A 24,778-nucleotide genomic window follows, 5' to 3' on the forward strand; every position below is an offset into this window, starting at 1 on the left:
CAGTCACCTACCTTCTCATACCAGTTGTGCAACGTTTTCTTTCAACTCATCCTCACCAGCACTTGGTATGTGTCAGACTTTATATAGTTTTTACCAATCTGGTGATGTGCAATGCGATCTCAATGGTGTTCTATTGGGCTCTTCTCTGACTGCCAGTTGGGCCGATTTTCTGTCTTCTCACATGATTATCTGTCACTCAAGATTCCCCTTCTGCTGAAACGCCTATGCATGTCCATTGTCCTTTTCTCTCCGTTGTTGTTTCCATCTTTTTATTAGCTGATTTGCACCAATTCCTTGCACATTCTGGCTGTTAACACCCTAAAGTTTTGGGTATTGCAAATATCTTCTGGACTGTCACCAGCCATCTGTCACTGTTAGTTTTGTGATGTCCTTCATTGAACCCAAGTCTTCCATTTTTGTATTGTTGTCATTCATCAATTTAATCTCGACATTTTCAGTTTATGAGGTTTTTACTTAACCCAAAGGCAAACTAGTATTCCCCAGTGTTTTCTTCAATTAGCACATTTTGAAGTCACTGCATTTTGAGACACTTTTTAATGCATCAGGATAGGGGTTCAGTTTTATTTTTCTCCAGTTAGTAAAATCGTCTTCTCCACGATTTTTGAAATAGTCTACACTTTCACTCTATATTCATTTAGCAGTCCTTATCATATACTTGCTTCTCCTAGATGCATGCTTTATTTAGGGATTTTTCATCCTTTCCACTGGAGTGTTTGCTAGCTCTGCACTTCAGCCTGACAGTTGTCATTTCTATTCTTTCTCGAATGTCTCATTTTCAAGTAGAGTGGTTCAGTCCCTTGCTTCTTCTTTTTCAAAGTGGCTTGGTTCCTCAAGAGCCATTATTCTTCCATATAAAATTTGAAATCAGTTCATCACAATCCCAGAAATGCTTGCTGTGAATTTGATTGGACTTGTAATGAACTATAAAGCAATCTGGGGAGCAGAATCCCTAATAGTACCTAGAGTTATCTGTATTCAAATGCGAATGTTGCAAATGTTCGCAGGTAGAGTTGAAACAAATAGGAATATCCCTCTTTTTTTTTTCTTTTTTGAAGTCTTTTTTTTTTCAATATATGAAATTTATTGTCAAATTGGTTTCCATACAACACCCAGTGCTCATCCCAAAAGGTGCCCTCCTCAATACCCATCACCCACCCTCCCCTCCCTCCCACCCTCCATCAACCCTCAGTTTGTTCTCAGTTTTTAAGAGTCTCTTATGCTTTGGCTCTCTCCCACTCTAACCTCTTTTTTTTTTTCTTTTCCTTCCCCTCCTCCATGGGTTTCTGTTAGGTTTCTCGGAATATCCCTCTTTTTGCTCTGTCATTGTTCACCTGTTCCACTGGGCTAGATACTCCACAAGAGCAGGGACATGGTCTGTCTTGTTCATGTGCTTAGATTGGTGCCGTGCACAGAATGGACACTCAGTTAATGCTTTTGGAATGAATGAAGGGAAGCCAGATCTATCAGAAATGGAACATCAGCTCTTTCTGGTTTCCTCACCTCATATACAGGCATCCACCAACCTCTGGGGCAGGGAGTAAGGTCACCAGATACAACTTGCTATAAAGTGCTTTCGTGGTGCAAACAACTGCCTGGTTAAGGGCCATCTCAAGGAGCACTTTGAATTGATCTGCCTGGAATTCTAACGAGAAGAGTGAATCCACATTGCCTCTGACCTGACTTAACCCCTTAGTTCCAATGAATCCACACATTCCTGAGTTTATCTTCCTGATAAACTGAGTAACCTGAGATATCGAGCCCATGGCAATGTTATTGAATGAATGAGTAATGCAACAAGTTACAAAGGTCTTCAAAGAAGGTTGGAGGATTATCTCCTCCCTGTTCTTTCCTGGTTTTCCAGCCCCTGCTCCTGGCACATAGTGGGTGGAATTGTGGGAAGGGAGGTCATATGAAGTGATGATCGAATGGGGCGCCTGGGTGGCGCAGTCGGTTAAGCGTCCGACTTCAGCCAGGTCACGATCTCGCGGTCCGTGAGTTCGAGCCCCGTGTCGGGCTCTGGGCTGATGGCTCAGAGCCTGGAGCCTGTTTCCGATTCTGTGTCTCCCTCTCTCTCTGCCCCTCGCCCGTTCATGCTCTGTCTCTCTCTGTCCCAAAAATAAATAAACGTTGAAGTGATGATCGATTGTTCTGGTTTTGTTTTCCTTTTGCTTCTACTCCCCTCACTTTGTTTTTCTGAGGGAGAGAATGAAGAGGACAGGACTGGAAAGGTGGCAGATTTCTAATGAAATCACTTTTTTTTTTTTTTTAAGAAAATGATAACACTAAAACCATAAGGCAAACCAGTAGGGGGTGTTAAAGATAAAATTACCACTCAGAAGTCAATGGAAATGCAGTTATAGGCAATTATTGCATGTTCTCTGTGTCCCTTGTAAGCGAATTGACCTTTAAAAATAAAATTGCTCTTGATTGTTTTTAAATCTCATTTTCTGTGTCTCTGAGATTGTTTCCAACTGGTATCTGTATATTTTTAAAATCTCCAAATGTACTGTCATAAATAATAGTAATCAAAGTTTCTTGCATTATTAACTTTCCCTTACATTAAAAAAAAAAATACTCCTATTGCCCATCTGGCCATGAATAAGCAAGTCATAATAGTCCCATAGACTGGAATATTATGCAGCCATTAAATAGTGTTTTAAAGAAGTTTAAGATATATGGGAATGTTTAATATAGAATCTTTTCTTTTAAATTAATGTTTATTTATTTTAGAGAGAAAGAGAGAGAGAGAGAGACAGAGCATAAGCAGAGAGAGGGGAGGGGCAGAGAGAGAGGGAGACACAGAATCTGAAGCAGGCTCCACGCTCCAGCACAGAGCCCAACGCGCGGCTCAAACACATGGGCAGCGGACCACGAGATCATGACCTGACCTGAAGTCAGACGCTTAACCGACTGAGCCACCCAGGCGCCCCTATTATACAATCTTATATAAAAAAAAAATAAGATACAAAACCACATATAGAGAATATTCTTTTTTGAGTTTTTTGATGTTTAAAATAATGATTATGGGATTATGGGTTGGTTTTATTTTCTTCCTTATGTAGCTCTCCTCTGTAATTTCCAGGTTCTCTTCCATAAATGTCATTCTTACAATCGGAAAAAAAGTATAAAATTACTCATGTCTTTCTGATGGAAGTTAATTTGTCCTGGAGGTATCTTTTGAGGTAGGTAGGGAATAGGTACAATTTTTCTCATTTAAAGTAGATTCCTGAGACATCATGAAGAGCCCTGCCTCAAATCACATAATTCATGACAGAGAACTGGAATCTGAAAGAGAAACCAACCTCTTGGACTTGGTCCTGGCCTCACTTAATAAACCTGGTGAGAAAAGCACAGGGCTGGTATCTTCTCAGAGCCTCCACATGGCTGGTTCAGAGGAACATCCTTCCTCCCTGCACTGACAGCCCCTGGAGGAGACCCAGACAGAGAGTGAGCTGAGGCTCCCCTTCCCAGGTAAACTCTCTTCAGCCTTTTGCCACGGGAAGGGAAGAATCTGGAAACACATCTCTGGATTATCACGATTTCCAAATGAGTGGCTCTATCCAACTGAGATCGCTCCATTTGCTGACAAATGCTATTGTCAGCAAAGAGCAATGTGTCCATGTTCGTAAATTACTGGAAGGCTGACTTCAGATACGTCTTGTCTTCAATCCTTGAACACTTAAGAATAGGGATTGTGTCTATTCTTTTCCGAAGGCTCCTAGCCAAATTCCCAATACAGAGACATTACGCTTGCCATGTAATCTTTCTAGATACTCATTAACTCACTAACCATTGGCCTTAGAACATTGTACCTTGAGGGCACTTCTTCAAATTCAAACCCGGTGGACAGTGTATGAAATGTGCAACATCTTATTACGATGTGAGGTGACTCATTCATCAGTGTGGGATCTCTACATTGCCATTCAGAGAATCGATAAATCTTGTGATTTACTTTCAAGTGGCTCTTTTAATTTTTTGAAGGGCCAAATGACAACTATTTCTTTCTTTTGGTCATAGCTCTCGATAAATTGATTGCCTGGGCTCACCTACAGAGATTTCGCTTCAACTGACCCCCAATGGAGCCCAGGCTTTGGAATTCTTTTAAACCTCTTTTGATAATTCTAATGCTCAGCCAGGGTTGAGAACTATTAATTTAAAGTCTGAATTTCGGCTCTATGACATATTTAGTATCCATGATTTATTTGATGGCAAGTCTTTGGTCAAGAATGTAACATCCAATTATAACACAGATCCCACGGGTAAGATCAGATTTAGGATTTTCCATGAGATTTCCAGAAATGTACTGCAGCAACAATCAAGTATTGTTGGATATTTTCTATTTGTCTAATACCCTCCGAAGAAGCACTAGGAGAAACCGGTTTTCTTAAATCTGTAGCTCAATTTAGGGAGAATGACTTCTTTGCAGTATTAAGCCTTCCAAACCATGAACATTATTTATTCCTGAATTTGTTTAGGTCTTATATCAGCCAGGGTCCAGTGACGAGATGGAAACCAGATCAGTCATTTGAATGGGGAAATTTTAATATAAAAATTTATGTCCAGGGCGCCTGGGTGGTTCGGTCAGTTGAGTGTCCGACTTCGGCTCAGGTCACGATCTCATGGTTCGTGAATTCGAGTCCCGCGTCCAGCTCTGTACTGACAGCTCAGAGCCTGGAGCCTGCTTCCGATTCTGTGTCTCCCTCGTTCTCTGCCCCTCCCCCGCTCATGCTCTGCCTCTCTCTCTCAAAAATAAACGTTAAATTTTTTTAAATATCAAAAATATTTTTTAAATATTAAAAAAAAATTGTATGACTAGTACAGCTAGAACAAAGGTGGGTATCTATTCTTACAAGAGTAGAGGGTGACCCTAAGGGGTACGGAAGGAGCAACCACCAAAAATAGCTACTCCCTCTGGATAGTGAGGACATGTGAAAGGGTCCCCTTCCCCACCACCAAGGCTGAGGTTCAGACCTCTCTGGAGGAGGCGTGGCTACCATGGGAAGCTGCAACCCACGGGTGATGGGGAAGCAGGGAGGGCTGCAGCTGACTCCCAGGAGTGACCAACCACTGTGCAGAGGGGGACGTTCCTGGAGGGCACGGGCTGAACCGCTGCCTACGCAGGACAGAACTTCCGTGATAGTGGGTGGGTGGGTGGGGGTAGTAGCTATCAGGCACGCACCCCCAACCTCAGAGAGAAAATTGTCACTCTTTTTTTTTTTTTTCAACGTTTTTATTTATTTTTGGGACAGAGAGAGACAGAGCATGAACGGGGGAGGGGCAGAGAGAGAGGGAGACACAGAATCGGAAACAGGCTCCAGGCTCCGAGCCATCAGCCCAGAGCCTGACGCAGGGCTCGAACTCACGGACCGCGAGATCGTGACCTGGCTGAGGTCGGACGCTTAACCGACTGCGCCACCCAGGCGCCCCATGTCACTCTTTAACCAGATCTCTTTTCTTGATGGTTTTAGAGGCTGTGGGCAACACCCACGGAAAATCACGATGCAGTTCTACGAGAACCCAGCCCTTTGTTAACAGAAGGATATGCTGCTTATGGTAGCAAGAGCAGCCTTTAAAAAGGAAAATGTGGATACCAAAGAAATCTCGGTTACCTGTGTTGAAAGGGAAGACTTTTGCTGCTAAGCCAGCAGCCCTCGCCCCAGGGCACTGGGCTCCCGGGGGGGGCCCTCCAGCCTCGCCTCAACTGGGTCCAGAATCGGTCCTTCCCCACCACCAGCCTTCTCTTCCACAGCGCGGGGGATCTGATCTTCCGCATACGAAGCACAGATCCGGGCACAGAAAGACAGAATCTCTTCTGATTAATTTTCAGAGGAGCCAGGGGCAGAGGCTCTTCTGTGTAAAGGCAGAGACGTGGCTGGACGGATGTTGTGGCAGAGAAAGAAACAAGAGTGGGTGAAGGAACAAGGAGATTCAAGGCATTGTCCATCTGGCAAGAAAGGGGACGGGAAAAAGACAATAATGACTCAGGGGCTGTAAACTATTTATGATTCCAGATCGATATCAAAAGAGCCGTATCAGAAACTAGTTTTGGAGAGGAAATTGGTGAACTTTGCTTCAGGACAGGATACGGTGGATAAAATCATCTTAGGGCTGCTTTTCAAATTTAAGCAAGTGACCTGATCTGAGGCCAAGGGCACATAAGGGAGCCTGTTGGGAGTTGGAACAGGCTACTTGGGGCTGCCTTGGCACTTCCGACCCCCTGCCCTATCTCCAATGTCTGCCGAAACCTTACCCCGGCTCCAGACCCAGACCCTGCCCCCTCGCTACTGCCCTCCACGTTCTCTTCAGATTCGTCCTCCTCCAGCAGCTGGCAGAGGGAGGAGAAAAGTCCAAGGATGCTGGAGCCCAGGTGGCCATGAAGTGTTGCTGCGTGACATCACTCAGTAGCTTGAGGAGACCCCACACAGGTGTGACACAGGGCCCCGGGGACAGTCACTGGAGAAAGAAGAGGCTTCCCACGAAAGAAATAGGGCTCTTCCTGAGCTAGGAGCCCTGCAAGAGATTTTAATTTAATGTTACCTTGACGCCAGCTCACAAAGAGGAAGAGGCTTCCTTGAATTCTCTGCAATTCCGAGTAGTAGTGCAAATGTGTGTATGTGTGCATATCTCTGTGTGTGTTTGTGTGTATGTGTGCGTTCAGATGCAGCCCCCTTGAGAAAGGGGTAAAAGCAGGTTGAGTGGGATTTTTAAGAGGAACCTATATGAGTACCCAGGGCATCGTGGAAAACTCTATTTTAAAAGAACTGATCCTGGGGCACCCGGGTGGCTCAGTTGGTTGAGCGTCCAACTTTGGCTCAGGTCGTGATCTTGTGTCCGTGAGTTCGAGCCCTGCTTCAGGCTCTGTGCTGACAGCTCAGAGCATGGAGACTGCTTTGAATTCTGTGTCTCCCTCTCTCTCTCTCTGCCCCTCCCCACCCCCTCTCTCTCTCTCTCAAAAATAAATAAACATTTAAAAAAATTTAGGGGCGCCTGGGTGGCGCAGTCGGTTAAGCATCCGACTTCAGCTCAGGTCACGATCTCGCGGTCCGTGAGTTCGAGCCCCGCGTCAGGCTCTGGGCTGATGGCTCAGAGCCTGGAGCCTGTTTCCGATTCTGTGTCTCCCTTTCTCTCTGCCCCTCCCCCGTTCATGCTCTGTCTCTCTCTGTCCCAAAAATAAATAAAAACGTGGAAAAAAAATTTAAAAAAAAATTTAAAGAGCTAGTCCTTCAAATTACACGTTTTGGATAGCCCTCATTTTTTTCTGTTTGGAAGGAAAACATTCCTGTTCTTAGAGCTGACTCTTCTGGCGGTCCTTCAGCTAAGGACACAGCACAGTGCAATGACAAGGGAAGGGGCTGAGGTCCTGCTTTGACATTAAGCAGGAGCTCTGTGATGCTGGGAAAACATGTGCCCCCTCCCAGCCTCATTTCCACTCTGTAAAACAGGAGGTCAGCCCCAGTTATTTCTGGTGTAGAATTTTCATTCCAGAGGCTCAGCATCCTTTGTAAAACCCACACTGCTGGTAAGCAATCACCCTATCCCCTGCATAGCCCTCCGCCAGCTCAAGAACCACATGCTGCTCCCTTGCTCTCGGTTCTGTTGTAGACATTTCCGATGGGCGGGGAAGGGGCTCAAAGGAAAGGACAAGCCTCAAGACCACCCAAGTGCCCAGCAGTTCTTTTCCTTCCCATATGTTGTCTTTGCCAACCCAGCCGTGTGATGCCAGCTCTGTCTACCCATGGATATGGAAGACGCACTTGGCCCACAGGGCCCTGGCTGGCAGGTGCACTCAGTGCTCCTGGATCCTCTTCTCTTAGTATGCAGGTGTGTGTGGTTGGGAAACAGGACTGCAACTTGACCATGCCCGCCCCCTCCACGCACCCCCCCCCCCCCACCGGCTTTGGGGAATAGGAGTGGCTGGCAATCGAGAAAGCTGCAGAGAAGCGTATGCTGTGACATCCCGCTCTTAGACCCTCAGCATTCCTCCCAGGATGCCCACCCCTCTCTCCTGCTGTCTGAGGAGCTGGAAGCAGCCTCCTGGATCCTCTGGGAGAACAAGGTGATTTCAGTCACACATATTTCTATGACATGGATGTCCAAACAGGAAACCAAAAGGAACTGGCTTTTCAGTTTGGGGGGGTTTTTTTTGTTTTTTTGTTTTTTTTAAGGCAGCACGCGGCCAGGGTTGGACAAGACCAACATTACTGCCGTAATTCTAAATGCCTGCAGCTTAAGAAATCCACCACCGGATTGAGGTAACCGGATACAAAACGACTTGCACTGTTTAGAAAGTAAGGTTTCTGCACCGTGCACGGGCTGTGCGCGCCTGTATTTAGAAGTCAGCGCAGGACCTCAGCTGACGCTTCCGCACCTGCCAGGAGTTGCTGATGTGAACCAGGTGGCCTGCTGCAAGCCGAATTCAATTACCCAGATGGCAACTGTTTCCTAATTCAAAGCTTTAACATTGGCCTTATTTTTTTTTTTTCCGTTATGAAAAATGAGAGGGGGCAGAAAATACATAGAGTCTGAGCACTTCTGGTTTATGAGATTAGAGGCAAGATAGGGAAATGGGTCCCTGGCCTCCCCCAGCTCCCTGCAGCTCCAGCCTGCAGCGCGGTGCCTGGATGACTGGCTGCTTGTTCTATGAACAGCAGTGACGGCCCTACTCCTGGGCCCCTCCTTGGGAAGCTGTAAGAATCCTCCCTTGCTCATTAGCGATTGCATTCGCAGATGGTCTCTCTCTCTTTTTGTGCTGTGCTTTGTTTTGTTATTTAAGGAGAAGGGAAAAATAAGAAGACGACATTGCATTTGGAGACCATGCCTTCTTTTTCCCAAGGAGGTTCTGCCGTGTCAGTCCTCCCGGTTCAGAATGTGGCTATTCAGGCGTCTCATTCTCACGGTGAACATGTCCCAGTGGGCTGCTGGTGCCGTGCGTTAGCAGTGGGTTCACTTCCCCGGTCCTCACCTGTCGCTTGGGGAGAACCAGTTCAGACAGGTGGAGAGCCCAGCGGCCCCCACCCACCCCGCTCCTGCCCTCTGCACTCTGGTGCTGCAGGCTGGCAGAATATCGGCAGACGGGCCCACGGTTGGGTGAAGGAGGTTGGTGGGGGGAGAGAAAAGCCAGCGTCAAGTAGATTCTGTGCTCACGCCCTTCTCCTCTAGAAGAATTTTTGTGGACGACTTCCTCCTTCTTTCGGTCTTCTTTCTCTCAGACTGAGTAGGAGTTTGAAATCGGGACAATTCCTCACGCGTTTTGGACAGTTACCGTGTGGCCGGGCGACGTGCCAATCATTCAGGTGTATCGTGTCAGTTGATAGTTGTGGCGGCCTGGTGGTGGAGTTACTGATAAAAAGGTTCAAGAGTTTCGTGGGAATAAGGAAAATGCTGTTGCTCGGGAGACGTATTTGACTGGGGTCCTGTCTTTTGATCAGCCGTCTTGAGTCTACTGCCTCTACCATCACTGCCGAGTCCCCCCACCTGCCCCTTCCCCGCCTCCCCCTCCGCTCCCCCCACCATCTCTCCTAACACCCTCCACCGCCATGCCTCCCACCAGACGCTAAATGTCAAATGGATGGGGATGTCCGCACATGAAAAACAAAACCAAGAGGGGCGCCTGGGTGGCGCAGTCGGTTAAGCGTCCGACTTCAGCCAGGTCACGATCTCGCGGTCCGTGAGTTCGAGCCCCGCGTCAGGCTCTGGGCTGATGGCTCAGAGCCTGGAGCCTGTTTCCGATTCTGTGTCTCCCTCTCTCTCTGCCCCTCCCCCGTTCATGCTCTGTCTCTCTCTATCCCAAAAATAAATAAACGTTGAAAAAAAAAAATTTAAAAAAAAAGAAAAACAAAACCAAGAGTTGAGATTTGTTTATACACGAACATCTTCTGCTTGAACTAGCTGGACAACTGAAGCTAACGTTTGCATTAATTTGGCCTTTTACGCTGTTTTCCTTACCCTCTCTTGTCCCAGTCTTTACATGGGGAATTGGGAGCCAGGTGGCTTAACTTTCCTTTAGTCTGGGGAATTGCCTCAAGAGCTGGTCTATGTGAGCCGTGGAAACCGACCAAGTCCTGGGGCGCCTGGGTGGCTCAGTCGGTTGGGCGGCCGACTTCGGCTCAGGTCATGATCTCACGGTCTGTGAGTTCGAGCCCCACGTCGGGCTCTGTGCTGACGGCTCAGAGCCTGGAGCCTGTTTCAGATTCTGTGTCTCCCTCTCTCTCTGACCTTCCCCCATTCATGCTCTGTCTCTCTCTGTCTCAAAAATGAATAAACGTTAAAAAAAAAAAATTAAAAAAAAAAAAAAAGAAACCGACCAAGTCCTTGGCCTATCTGGAATTCAAGTTTAACAGAAAACCATTAGAAAAACTGAAAAAAAGGCCTGCAACTCCTCAGCTACTTGAGCTACCTTCTAGGGATAGGCTGTTGTAGGCTAACAGACCGTTAAAATTATGTCCAAATCCCAGGTGTGTGTGTGTGTGTTTTGTCATATCCAGAAATGTAAAGCCTCTGTTTGGGGGAAGCAGTGGGTAGTGGGAATTAAGGATGCATGTGTGTGCACAAAAAGCAAAACAAAATTAGCGTGTTATCTCAAAGATACGTGGGGAGACACAGATGTCTTGGGAATCTGAATTCAATAAGATCAGAAGAGCTTTGATAAATGGCCTGATTGCGAAGGCTTAGCCCGGCGTTCTGGGACTGCCAGAGAAATCTCTCCAAAGCACAAATCTGATCATGCTACCACCTCCCTGCTTCAAACCCTGCCGTGTCTCCCCATGGCCCACAGGATGAAGTCCAAGCCCTTAGACTGGCATCCCGGGTCCTCCACGACGTGGACCCTGCTCACCTCCCCAGGCTGATCTCCCGCTTCTCTTCCCCTCACTGGTGACACTCCAGCCATTTTAAATTACCGGCTCCCAACACGCTAAGTCTATGTCCTGTGGGGTTTGACTATGCCACTCCTTTTGCGTACAACCCCCCTCCTACCTCCACCCCCCTCCTCCCCAACACATACTGCTCTACTTCAGGAACTCCTACCCGTCTCTCAGGAGCCAACCGGGGAAGCCTTTCCAGCTCTGCTGACAGACGGGACCCTCCTTCCTTCACGCCCTCATGATCGATACATGCTTCCATGCACAGATATCCGGCACCCCTCGCCCTGTTACTAATACCTCTGCCTGTCTTTCTTTTAGGCCAGATGGGGAACCAATCTCTAGCCTCAAATAGAGGCTAGAGAACGTGTCTTGGTCATCTTTAGCCACCAGCAACAAGCACAGTGCTAGGCTCAGAGTAGATGCCCAATAAAGGGCTATTCTGGGTTTTGTTTCTTTGCATCAACTAGCTTTCTCTTTTGTTAAACGCGTAAACAATGGAGCATGCCAGAGGAAGGGGCTGGAAAGAAAGAGAGGAAACCTTTCTTCGGGGCTTATCTGTGGGAGTCCATATGCGGAGGTCACCCATCAACCAAAATGGCAGCCTCTAGAGTAAAAGCCAAGCTGTTAAAAATGAATTGAGCCGGTTACTATTTTTGTCCCTGACCTACTTTTGGGTTACTTTCTACTGCTAGAGTTACAAGAACTCTGGGAGTTTGTGTAAATGAACCAAACGGCTTTTCGATGGTTTTGTATTCTCTCCTTTTCACTCCACTGGAAGGAAAATCTGCACAGTCCCTGAAACCCAGTTTTCATGCAAAAAAGCATCTATGGAAGAGTGTAGATGGTCCTCAGTAGGACCGTCTTCCACGGGACTTTCTCAATTGTTTTTCCATGGAAGATTTAGCGGCCAGGAATAGCAAATCTATCCACCCCAGTGGCAGCATTCATTTCCTTAGTGCTCATGACTCTATTCCCCTGAGAACTAGAAGGGCTACACAGCAGTTATCTCCTCCTGCCTCCTCTGTGGCGGGCTTGCCCACACCGGGTTGTAAGCCTGCCCAAAGCCACGTCTCCGCTGGCCGAGCGCAGATGGGACTCTGGCAATAGACAATTTTCCGGTCTAGATCCTTTCTTTGTTGCCATTTTGGTTTGCAGTGCCCCAGTGGTCGTTGATTTCTAGAAGACAGATGATGAGGTTTCACATGTCAGGACACTGTTAACATTCGATAGATCTGCAGTTGGAGTGAGGGGCATAGACACGTCCAGGGAGTGGATGCTGGAGGAGGAGAGCAAACCCCAGCTCTGAATGTCAGGCTTCTGTGTAGAAGCAGTGGAAAAACAACTTACCGTCTTCCCTACTAGGACTGCTTAATAAGAACAACTGATTTAAGTGGCGGCTGCACGAAAGGGATGCTGAGGGGAAACCGAGCGCTTGACTCTCTTTGGTGATAATCGTTCCCGGGACAGGCACCAAGGAAATGCTGTTTTCTGAATTTCCAGAAGCAGAACTTGAGGGCTTCAAAACTCATTAAAGGAAGAAAATATGTTCAGGAGAGTCCTAAGGAGCCCTAAGAGGGAATTAAGAGATGAGTAGAAAATGGAGGCTGTGAGGAAAAGTTGGGGGGGGGGGCGTGCAGTGGGCAGATTTATTTCACTGACAGATTTCGGATATCAGTGGTGTGCCCAGCGCCGTGCTGGGAGATAATCTGTCTGCTGCTGGACAGGAGAAAAGAGATCTGCAATGGTGGGATAGACGCGGTCTCAGAGGAACTTTGGACGGTGAGAAGAGCTGGCTTTAATGCAGTGACAGTGGTAACTAAACGGCTTTCTGGGGGACCTAGGATATAATGAAAGATAAAGATGCATGCTTACAATTGTTTCCACACCGACTCGCACGCGAGCTGGGCCAAAAGGACTTTTCAGCAAGTGCTTGTTCAAAGTGCTAGCACTCTTGGCTCAAAGTACTCACTTGCATCATATTTTTCATACATCTGCTGACTCGATTCACAATGGCTGGGCCAAGCCTCCCTGGTTGTGTCAGATCCTCCTCGAGGCCATCCACTCTTGGCAGCCTTGGGTCTACGAATGCTGAGTCTCCAGGGCCAATCAGTTTCATTGTGACCCAAGCTAGGAGCTTAAAAAGAGCTGATAGGATGAGAGGCAGGTAGAATAGAGAGGCAGAACTTGCCCAGCTATCTCTTCTGGAAGTATTGCTTCTCCCCGGCACTGCTCTAGGAGTTGGAAGAGGTACACAAAACTCAGCCACTCTCCTGGGACCATCCAGTGTCAATTACTCCCTGGGCCTCGGGGCCTTCATTAAAAAAATGAAGGCAGTGTTCCATCTCGAAAGTTCTATTCAGAAGCCTCTCCTGAGAGGAAGAAAGAAGGCTTTCCCAAGAAAAGGACTTTTTTCTCCTTTGGTCATCTATATTTTAAAGTGCCTCTCTCAAAGGGCGTCTGGGTGGCTCAGTCGGTTGAGCGTCTGACTTCGGCTCAGGTCACGATCTCGTGGTCTGTGGGTTCGAGCCCCACATCGGGCTCTGTGCTGACAGCTCAGAGCCTGGAGCCTGCTTTGGGTTCTGTGTCTCCTTCTCTCTCTCTCTGCCCTTCCCCGCCTCATGCTCTGTCTCTCTCTCTCTGTCAAAAATAAAGAAATATTTTTAAAAATTTAAAAAATAATAAAGTGCCTCTCTCACATCTGAGACACCTGCACCTCAGTGCTGCCATGCTGTCCCTCTGTCTTGAGTCCACAGACCTGTCCAGAGCTCCATATGACAACCAGGTGGGTATTCCTTCTACTACTGTTTCCCAGAAGACATTTGCAACTCTTGCTTCTTGACCATACTTTTCACCTTCACCTCTTAAAATTAGCCATTCACTCCTGGCAATAACCTTTACTCCTAAAAACACCCCTAAAGACTGCCCAGAAGTGCCTAGACCATATCACCTGGGGGTACTGTTTAGAGAAAGCATCAACCTTAGAGGACCCAGAGTGAAGCCCTTTCTGATATTCTGAAATTTTTTGTTGAATTATGTTTCTTTCAATAAGACTGCAATGGCAAGTGACATTACCAAAAACCTTGAAAATGGATTGGGATTTGCCTCTGGAGGTGGTCAGGTGGGTCAGAACGAGGGTGGGGGTGTGTGTGTTGATCTATTTCGGGTGTTTCTACAAAAGAAAGGTTCTCTGCCTTAGAGGTTGCACAGCAGACTGATGAAAAGTGGGGCTCGGTGGGGAAAGGCTCTAGTCGAGGTCTTCTTGGTTATAAGAGGAGAGGTGTGTAGGAAGTGTGAGGACAGCAATGTTGGAAGCAATTGGTCTCCCCTCCACCCTAACTTCCTTGGTGCTATGCTCAGATACCAAACTTCAGAAGTAGGAGGATGGCAGGGTGCCTGGGTGGCTCAGTCAGTCAAGCCTCTGACTTCAGCTCAGGTCAAGATCTCAGAAGGTGGTGAGTTCCAGCCCCGCGTCAGGCTCTGTGCTGACAGCTCAGAGCCTGGAGCCTGCTTTGGGTCCTGTGTCTCCCTCTCTCTCTCTGCCCCTCCCCTGCTTGCGCTCTGTTTCTCTCTCTCAAAAATAAATAAACACTAAAAAGCAGTTTTGTGAAGGCCAGGCAGTGTACAGATCTTAGTTGACACTTCTTACATTTTTATGCCTTTTCCCCACTCTGGAATATAGCTAGAACTTTGAGGTCTTCCAGGAAGGACCTTCAGCAATCTTCCAGAAGCCAAATAAACAGCTCTAGAGACAAAGGGAAATGCCTTGATCTATCACAGTTATATTCTTGAATGAAGAAAAAAAAAAAGGTAGTTTTACTTAAGAAGGGAGAAAAAGGACATCAGCTGGCAGGAAACATCTACATCATTCAGCCTTATCCTTTCTACATTTTGTTGTTTTTCTTGCTGCACTTTTCCCATTCAGACTAGGGCCCAGGGGATGATTAATCTTAAACAAGCTAAGAGATCTTTAGCAAGCAGAGGCCTTCTAGGGGTTAACAGTAATGGGGGCTATAAGGGCTTCTCCATGAACCATTTTCTAGAGTCCTGGAGACAGAGCCCTGATAATGGTCTGTAACTGGTTTCGAATGGCCAGAACCCTGTTCTGGACTTGGGGGCTCTTTCCCTAGCAGTCACGAATTTGAATTCCTCTGCTTTTCATGGGGGGATGTAACCAAGCCTGGAGATCCCTGGAGGAGGCACCAGCCCTTAACAAAGCCTTCTTCGGCGAGAGGAAGAGACTCCTGTAAGAAACAGTATCTTTTTTTTTTTTTTTTTAATTTTTTTTTTCAACGTTTATTTATTTTTGGGACAGAGAGAGACAGAGCATGAACGGGCGAGGGGCAGAGAGAGAGGGAGACACAGAGTCGGAAACAGGCTCCAGGCTCTGAGCCATCAGCCCAGAGCCTGATGCGGGGCTCGAACTCACAGACCGCGAGATCGTGACCTGGCTGAAGTCAGACGCTTAACCGACTGCGCCACCCAGGCGCCCCAAGAAACAGTATCTTTTAAGAAGTAATAGAAATTACCCTAAAGTTCTGATAATACAGTTTTCATTTTTCCTTTTCCCCTTCCTTCCTTCCTTCCTTCCTTCCTTCCTTCCTTCCTTCCTTCCTTCCTTCCTTCCTTCCCTATTTCTTTCAAGCTTCTTATCTTTATCTGTTCATGTTAAATTAATACTTAGAGTCCACAGGGCCAACTTTAACTTGGTTAGGAAGTTAATATTTTCCTTGTTTCTTGTAGACATTCCCAGACGCATACTGACTTGCTCCTGCGAAACTTGTGCTTTCCTATAGTCTCTCTGACTTCCTGAAACCCTTGTTAGTAATAATACTCTGCTTTCTAAAGGTTGGAGAACTTCAACCACAGCAGCCTCTGCTAAGAAGCAGAAGCTGTAACAGGAGGGAAGTCCCACAGCACAGCCAGGCCAGGGCCTGGGGTGGGGGTGGGGGGGGTGGGGGGGGTGGGGGGGTGGGGGGGTGTCCCAGGGCTTATCATCATACGCCAGGCCCAGAGTCCCTCAGAACAGCCAAGGTTGCCCTGGCAAAGGCGCTGTGGTACCAGGTGGGGGGGCCCTCAAACATCTCCCCACCGAGTCAGCGCCTTTTGCTAAAGGCAGGCATTGTTTTAGGCTTGTGTTCCTTCCCTAAAAACCGAATCCCCATACCGGGCAAGCAGGTTTCTTTCACACAGCAGCTTAAATAAATTCACTGGACGCCCTTTGGGTGGTCACTGGGGTCATGAAGAAAAGCATGGGGAGAGTGCTCGGGCCTTCTGCAAGACCAGCTCAGACCCATTCCTCCTGGGGCCGAGGGGGAAGTAGATCACGCGGATCCCGGACCACAGGAGGCATTTGGGGGGGGGGGCACCGAGAGACTGGGGAGGCGATCCGCAGGTGGGCGCTGGGCTCGGACTGCCCAGGGAGGCGGAGTCCCTCAGGCAGGCGCGGGCTACCATCACACCCGACCCCCCCACCCCTACCCCAGAGCGCCCTCGGTCCCGGAGGAGCGCCTGATACGCTGGAAAGGCCCCTCCGCGCGAGGTTTCTGTCCCCAGTCCGCAGAGATTCAGGGAGTCCAGTTCCGAAAGCGTGCCCGCACCCACTGCGGACCTCGCTTGTCCTACAAAGCAGGCGGGTCACGCTGGGCGGCGGGAGGAGGGGCGCGAGAGCTGCAAAGCCGCCGAGTCCCAGCGGCCCGGGAAGCCGGCGCGCCCCGCAGTGGCGCGGCCGCGGCCTCCCGGGACGTGGGCACGCGCGCCCCAGGCCCCGGCGCCCTCCTGCCGGGAGCCCCGACTGGCCGCAGCCGGCGCGGCCCCGGCCCGGGGGCGGGGTTTGGGGCGGGGGCGGAGCCAGGCCCGCGGCCGGTGTCAGGTTGCTCCGGTAACGGTGACGTGCCGCGGCGTGGGCGGGGCAAGCACGCAGGTTGCATATTTTAGGAAGTGAGGAGGAGGCGCGGGCTCGAGCTGCGGCTGGGTCTGGGGCGCGGAGCAGCGGCGGGAGGAGGCGGACACGTGGCAGCAGCAGCGGTAGCAGCCCCAGCGGCGGCATCGGCCCGAGCCGCCGGCCGGTCTTCCTCCCTCCCGCCCCGCGGCAGCCCTAGCTCCCTCCTCTCCGCTCCCCCGGCCGCGCTAGCTCGGCCGGGAGCTGCTCTCTTCTTTCCTCTCTGATTCTCGAGCGACAGGACCCGGCGCCGCGCACAGACCTCCGCCACCATGGGGAAAGGGGTGAGTGTGCGGCGAGCCCGGGGAGGGGCGCGGGGCGCCGGGAGGGAGGAAGGAGGAGGAGGAAGTCAGGAGGGCGACCGCAGCCAGCGGGAAGCGGCGGAGGAGGAAGCGGCGCGGCGCGGCGTGGACGGGCAGGCAGGCAGGGCGGCCAGGCTTAAAAGACGACGCAGTTTGGAAATGGAGGGAGCGCAGCCCTGGGGGCCCGGCGGGTGGGGGGAGGGGGCGCCAGGGGACGGCGGGCGGCAGCGCGGGGCGGGCCGCCGACCCCGAGTCCTAGCGCGCCGCGGGCCCGGGGCTCCTGGAGGCGGCGCTCGGGAGCCGCGGGGCTGGGAGGAGGAGAGCGGACGCCGCGGGGCGGCCCCGGGAAGGCGCTGGCCGCCGCGGCATCCCCGAAGCCGGCTCCCCTCCCTCCCTCCGCCCGCCCTCACCTCCCATCTCTTGCCTTCCCTTTTCCTTCCGCCCTCCGTGCCCAGAGGAAAGGCGTGCTCCTCCCCTTCCCTTGGGGCGCGCTGCCCGGGCCCCTCCCGGGCTGCCTTCCCACCGCGGCCCCGGCCCGGGCGCCGGCGGGGGCTTCCGACGCGGGGGCTGCGCTGGGGGGGCGAGGCGCCCGGTCCCGACGGCGCTGGGGCTTAGCCCGTTTCCCGCACTGGCGGCCGCCCTCCCCCTTCCCCCCTCCCCCCCCCCCCAAAAAAACTGGCTTCCCCTCACTGCGGAGCCGGTCGAGCTGGCTAGTGCCAGAAAGGGTGTGTCTTCGCCGCCCTAAGATGGCCTTTAAGGTATACTTTTGCGAGCTTTAATGGGACGCCTTCCATAAACACTAGATGCGCCCTGGGGCGGCTGGAGTGGTCATTTCCTTGGTGGGGAGAGACGAGTAGAGTTTTCTTGGGGGGTGAGTCTGCTGGGGGGACAGGCTGGCACACCAGGGCCTCTGGGTACAATCAACTCGAAAAAGGACTGCAGGCGGGGGGGGGTGGGGGGGGGCAGGACGCGGGGGTAGGAGCGCCGAGGCATTCCCGAAGGAACCAGGGGTCTCCGGGGCAGGAGAGGAGAGTGCTGGAAGCTCCGGGAACCCCAGAGAGAGCCACAGCTCGTTTCTGTGTTTCTGTAACCGGTAGCCGTGATAACCCGGAGCCGCAGCAGAAGACTGAGCCCCAGACCCTAACGGGGCTAAAGTCAAGTGAGAAAAGTTTATACCAGATAACAGCCCAAAGTTATCAGTTCATGGGTTAAAATGACCAGGTCGTGAGAACACGGGTAGGAGAGAAGCCTCTCCATTATCTGCCGGGTTTGCACAGTGCGGGCGTCTGGTAGGTCTCTGGAGGTTTTTAGGGCTCTGCAGTGTGGAGTCAGAGGTGGGGTAGAGGCAGGGTGCATTCTTTGGGGATTCTTAATTTTGGATTTTGAAGGCGGTAATTAGAAGGGCTCGGACGTGGTAGAAAGAGTGTGGAGAAGTGGAGTGGACGACTGGTATCTTTTAAAAGCACAGAATGTGACTGAACTGAGTGCCAGCCTCCGTGTTCCCCACGACAGAAAAGTGGGTTAGTGGCCTGTGCTTGTAGCAAGCATTCTGTCAAACCTTAGGTCATTCCCATAAACGAGCCCTGTAAAGCTCACCCCTTTATCTCTCCCCCCGCAAAAAAAAAGGAAAGAAGTTAATTTCCTGAGCCGGACATTACTGATTTTGGGGGGTGTAGTGATCATGGATGTGTACCCGAGGCCTAGGAAGGTGAAGTGACTTGCTCAAGGTCAAATGGTTGGTTACTGACACACCAGACTTGCCTGATTTCTGAGCAGCCTGTGGTTTTCCCAGCCTGAACACTCCCCTCCTTAACGTTGCCTTAATGTGCAGAGCTCCAGCATTATTCTTCATGTGAAACGGGGGTCTTTGTGATAATTGAATTAATGGACCAGAGAGACGTCTGAGTAACTAAGTTGTATCCACATATCTGTATGTTTGTATATCCACATATCTGTATGTTTCGTAACCGAACACATGCACCGCAGTGGTGAAGATCACACATCTGGGTTGTGGGGGTTCACCCAAGATGTCTTACGGATCCTAAGAAAACACCAGCGGCCGGTAGACGCCAAATCGAATTACAGCTGGTCCACGGGATGATACGCCGCTTATGTGCCCGGGTCGTAGTTAGTGTTTTGGGTGCTCTGATAAATTAATTGAACATTAAGGGGGGTGGGGGGGAGACGTGTGTGTTGGTTGGTGGTGATTCTCCTCGGATAGTCTTTCCCCCTTTAGTCCCCAGTGACTTATTGTGATAGTCCAAATGCTCAGAAGGATATTTTCTGCTGAAATGTTGGGATTTTTCCACATGGGGATTAAAATGTGGGTGGAGTGGTGACAAAAAAAAACCCTGCTGATAATTGGTTAACCAAGAAGCCTGTGCTGGCAGCTAATTTTTAAGGTCATTGTTAATTTCTTCCCTTCCTCTTCCCGCTGTGGTGGGGGCCCAGGTTTTGATGATACTTCAGGTGATTTTATTTCTCCTTACAAGCCTAGCCCCTGAGCTTTTGGGAAGCAAATGAAAGAACTGCTCCTGCTGAATCATTCCTGGATGAGATAGGATTTTGTCCTTTTTTTCATGTTGGTGTTTTTGCCAGTGACTTGGCTTAAACCGGCAGCCAGGCCTACCGCCTGCAACTGTTTGGTTCACCACAGGTACACCAAAAACTTGTGTCTTTTCTCAGGTTTACAGAAGGTGGGGGCAAGGGATGTCCCTAGGTCCTGCGGTGCAGTTCTCCATTGTTTGAATATTAACTTAGTTACCTAGAAAATGAATCCTACCTTATTTATGGGCGGTGATTTCAAGAGGAGAAGGGGGAAAAGCTTCAGGTGAAGGTTGCACAGGGAACACGCCTGTCAGCAGAAATCCTGGTTGTATGGTCACATTATCAACTGCTCTCTGGGAGCTCAACTTGAAAGTGTGACTGAACCGCCTCTGGCTGCTATAAAGCTAGCACTTTCGACCGAAAACATTGTGAGGCAGAGTCCTCAGGGTGGAAAGTTGCCCAGGCCTGGCCAGGAGCAAGCGGAGCCCTTACGGGAGGAACTGGTGACCAGCACTGGGGCCAGACCAGAGGGCTGGGATTGCATCACACCCCTTTGCCTGTTAAGCGGTTCAGTGTGTGAGTATGACAGGCTCCCCCCTTGGGGTTCTTTCTGTACCGTTCTGAGGGTGTATCCTCTTTTGGTAACTTAACTGGTTGCTAATTTGTAGTGTTCTTTGCCAGTAAGTTTGTAACACTCTAGTGACTCACCTTTGGGTGGGAGGGTAGGAAAGGAGGAGGTCTGCATCATAAATCGGAGAAGGCTGAGAATAGGCTAACCCCTGTATCCCTCCCTCCCTAATTCCCCTCCCCGAAGGAGGATTTTTCAAAATCTAGTACCTGTTCATCCAGGTGGGGGCTGAAACTGAAAACGTACAGACCTCTGGAAACGTTATTGCCAAATCGCATTTGAAAATGAAAAGTGAATTCAAAATTACAAAGCACAATGGACTGGGTACTCAAACATGTTCCATCCCAGAACCCCTCGGAGCTGTTGGTTCGGGATGATTGTAGCAACAAATTAACAGTTAAGTGGCTTTCTGTTCAAGGCAGGCTCTGTTCTCTTAAATACAACCAAACTTCAGAATGAGAAAAAGGCTCTAACTATTTAGAAGGATGGTGTATGTGAAAGTAAGTAAAAATTAGTTTGTTGATTTAAAAACAAAAAGGTAAAAAAAAAAAAGTTTTTAAGTCCCTGAAGCTTCAGGTTCTTGACTGGCCCTTAGGTGGACCTACTCGCCCTGAGGACCAAGCAAAGTCATCTCTGTTCTGTCCAGCATGAGGTCAGTGCAAGTAAACATCACCGCTTTCGTGGGGCTCACCAAGTGCTGGGCACTGAGGGAAGATAATATCTTCATTAACTGTAGGTTTCCTGTTCACCCGTTAGTCTTAAGCCCTTCAATACCAGAGAAGGATTTTTCTTTCACCTGGAAAACATATTAAGGATTGAAAATCATAGGAAATACCATTAATGACCCTCCAAAGGAAAGCCCAGTGAAAGAATCTGTTGACATTGTTGACCTATTTAATAACATCTTAGAGTCTTTGACTACTTTCACTTTTCAAGCAAGGGACTTTACATCTTTTGAGTCTTTGTAAAAGTTGCAAAAGGGGGTGGGGGGTGGGGGGGGCAGCGTGCTTTTCAGCCATCTGTGATGGGAGGGGGGTGAACGTTTGTACCGCCGTGCCTTCTTGCTGCCCGGGGCTCTCTGCCAGCCAGCAGGCCAGAAGAAGAAACATGAGTGTCAGATCAGATGGGCTCACAGTAATCAGAGTGGCTGAGTTTGGACAGCACGGCGCTGGGCAGAATGTTCCCCAGCCCTGCCAGAGCTGTCCAGTTCTGAGTTGCTCTGCAAACACATGCCCAGTAACTAACTGATCACGCGAAGTGAAGAGAATGTGAAAGTCCACTGGCTATTTTTTTAAACTCTCCTTCGTTTCTATATTTTTGGAAAAGGAGACGTAACCAAGTCAGGTTTGAACTTTCTCACGTTGCTCTGAATTGAGTGTATGAGAGGAAGTGGATTCTTTGGCTTGAATCTGAGAGAGACTGTTCTTTGCATATGACTCACCTCATTAGTTGTGCTGGAAATGTGTTGTCAGGAATCCACAAGAAGTTCTTCACATTTATTTGACTGATGTTTGGGTAGCAAATCCTGTCAGACTAGAGCAGTTTTCCTCTCTGGTTTCCTTTGCATCCTGAGCCACGGGAATGTGGGCCTGTACACCTCATTCCTTGGTTCCTTTGCGACTCTACGATGAATGGTATCTGAACATTAATTATCTCTGTGTCTGGTTTTGTTCACCCTCTATTTAGTAACAGCTGTTAGGTGGTTTCTGTTGGTGATCTGAGAAAAGTTGGCTCTTGGTGGCTTGTGCTTTGTCCTTGGGGTTTGTGTTGTTTGGGGGCCTGATGGTGAAGAAGAGTGTCAGGTTGTGGGGATCGGTGGGTCTTCGTGTCTGATTTATCTTTCCAGTCCGTCGTCATGGCGAGGGCTCTCCTGCACTTTGGGGTGAATATCCTCTTGCGTTTTTCTTTCTTCTTCCACAGGATGCTTCCCTGGGGCCATATTTGTTTCATTGTTTCAGTTCAGGTGCCCTGTCTCCCAGGCCTTGTGCCGCCTGCCAGCCCTTTTAACTCCGTATCCTATGCTTCAGGGGACCAACCGAGGAGTGGTGAGGACTCAGAATTTATTCAGCCCCTCGTGGTGCTGGTGTCAGTTACTAATCCTTCTTCTCTCCACCTGACCACATCTTTTGAGTAGCACTAGCCAAAGAGGGGTCTGATAAGATGAGAAGAGGGGTGAGGAGGGCAGCCAATGGAGGGAACAGGCAGAAAGTTTTAACTCTTTGTAACCCGGGTGCCTAATGGTAGAGGTAGGGTTAACCCCCACGAAAAAACAGGTTCGGGTGTTTGGGGTTTTGTTTTGTTTTCGTTACTAATTGGTGACTGGAAAAGCAGGGCATATTTTAAAAGAGACAGTAAATCTCTTAATACATAAAAGAGAATATATTGATCCTTAAGACATTTTGGAATCTGATTCTCAGCCCTTGCGGGAGGGTGGGCTGGCAGGCTCGTTAAGAATTTACTTACCAGCAGGTTGGGGAGGAAGGTTGAGCCTAGTTCCTTTTGGGCTGAGGGAACCCGGCTAGAGCTGGAGATGTTTTTTTTGCCCCCCAATGGCTGATGGGCCGTGGCCCAAGTTTGGAGGTAGTGAGCTGGCCTCCCAAAGGGACCCATTGCTGTGGCTTCACTACATGACATTCTCCAGCCTGCTGTACGTCCAGGTGAGTGAGAAGGAATACGAAGCCATGGTGGTCCCTTGGGTCCCCTCCTCTACAGGAGAAAAAAAAGCTATTCCTTCACCGCCCGAAATGCTGCTCTGGGCCACAGAACAGCTGCAGTACTCAGGCGGCGCGTGTCCTCCCTCAACCCCAGCCGTCTCCGAGCCCTCGATCCCGGGGTAGAAAATTCCTTGCACGTAAACCAAACTACTTAAGGAGCAACTGGAGGCGAAATGAACTGGGCTTGATCATTTCTTCTATTTTCTTTCAGTTTTAATGGATGAGAGGGGCCTGGGTGGCTCAGGCAGTTAAGCGTCAGACTCTTGATCTCGGCTCAGGTCATGATGTCACAGGTTCATGAGTTTGAGCCTCACACCAGGCTCCACACTGACAGTGCAGAGCTTGTTGGGATTGTCTCTCTCCCCCTCTCTCTGCCCCTCCCCCACTCTCCCTTGCTCTCAAAATAAATAAACTCAAAAAAAAAAAAAATTCTCTCTCCCTATGTCCCTCTCCCCCACTCGCGTGCTCGCTTGCTCTCAAAAAAAAAAAAGTTTTAATTAATGAGTTGAAATAATACCCCAAATGAGTTGTTTTTTAAGATTAAGAGGAGTTATAGTGAGGAATGTCAGTAATTTATACGTTAATTAGAACCCAGTTATAATAGTAACCTTAGTGCAGTGCCTCGCCAAGTACCTTTACATACACGGTTGTGTCTGATACTGATGTAATAGTACACGGCCCCAGGAAGACAGGTGGGTGCCTTCCTGGCCCCCTTTTTTCCACGCAGAGGACGACGGAGCCCTCCTCCTGGCCCCTCTTCGGAGCCCAAGGCCTTTGTGTGTGGGAGTGGGTTTTCAGAAACAGTGCAGCTTTTAGGTGTTTTGTTTTCAGACTTGATGGGAGCCCCTTGGTGAGTCAGACGATCAGAAACGCCTTCTCTAGACCCGTCAGGAGTCACGCCAAGTGGTATTCCCATTGTGGGGATGAGGCCACCGAGGCTGACTGTCGAGGGTCCCCGCAGCTGGCACGCAGCAGAGTGAGGAGGACCGGGGGCCTCCTGGAAGGACGTCGGCATTCCCGTCTGAAGGGCACGGACACCGGAGCTTCCCCAGGGGCCTCTCGGGGGGCACATCCAGCAATCTTAAGAACTCGGAGCTCCCTGCTGGCCACAGGGCCATCTGTTGCTGCGGTGGGGACAGGTGGGCTGGCCAGCGCGTCTGGAACGCCTGGCTGGGGAGAGCCTCTGAAGCCCGGCCTCAGCCGGGGAGACGGTGTGCAGCGTGGAGGCCCCGGGCACAGCTGTGGTGTGCACAGGCCTCAAGTGACTTAACTCTGCCATGGAAGCTTCTCTCCTACACGTCCTTGCACCTTTTCGTGTGTGCCTTTGTGAACCTGAGGATGGTTTTACCTGTCCTGTCTGCCCCGCGGATTTTACTGAAGGAGAGGAAGGCGCAGGCCGGGGTCGGGGGGTGGGGGGGGGTACGTGGTTTTAAGTGAGTGAACCTGATTACTACTCATGCTAACCTTGGTTTGTCCTGTGAAGAGTTTTCTCTCCCCACCTCCTGGGCGCTTTTGCCCTCTGCCCAGACCCAACGGTAGCAAAACACCTAGGGCATCTTTGAGCGGATGGAGCTCCTGGGAAGCACAGGGTGAAGTAATGACACATGTGAAGCTGTGTCACCCTGGGCAAGCCCCTGTCCTCGTGGTAACGTCCCATTTCCTAAATTAGAATGGAAAAAAAAAAAAACAAAACAGACCAGAACCTAACTCACTTCATCAGTTTTACCAGTGGCCCTGGTAACTTGAGCTTCCCTCCCACTTTCTTC

The 24,778-nt window shown here is 49.8% G+C and overlaps 1 protein-coding gene and 1 long non-coding RNA gene across 2 annotated transcripts in view; one reads left to right on the forward strand and one right to left on the reverse strand.

Moving 5' to 3' along the window:
- The first annotated feature begins 16,840 nt into the window (after nucleotides 1-16,840).
- ATP1A1 (ATPase Na+/K+ transporting subunit alpha 1) overlaps nucleotides 16,841-24,778 on the forward strand; it is a 29,768-nt gene continuing 21,830 nt past the window's right edge. Inside the window, exon 1 of the mRNA XM_086717918.1 lies at nucleotides 16,841-17,105. Within this exon, the coding sequence (XP_086574044.1) occupies nucleotides 17,094-17,105 (12 nt within the window). The 5' untranslated portion in view covers nucleotides 16,841-17,093. The remainder of the gene's footprint in view (nucleotides 17,106-24,778) is intronic.
- Nucleotides 20,556-22,397, reverse strand: LOC147578277 (uncharacterized). The gene is made up of 2 exons (XR_015255027.1): nucleotides 21,740-22,397; nucleotides 20,556-21,094 (listed from the first exon to the last, which is right to left on the reverse strand). It is a non-coding gene; the product is annotated as an uncharacterized LOC147578277 (long non-coding RNA).

The sequence above is a fragment of the Puma concolor genome, chromosome C1 (genome assembly GCF_028749965.1).
Source record: "Puma concolor isolate L17-30 chromosome C1, mPumCon1.1.hap2, whole genome shotgun sequence".
In the NCBI taxonomy this organism is placed as follows: Eukaryota; Metazoa; Chordata; class Mammalia; order Carnivora; family Felidae; genus Puma; species Puma concolor.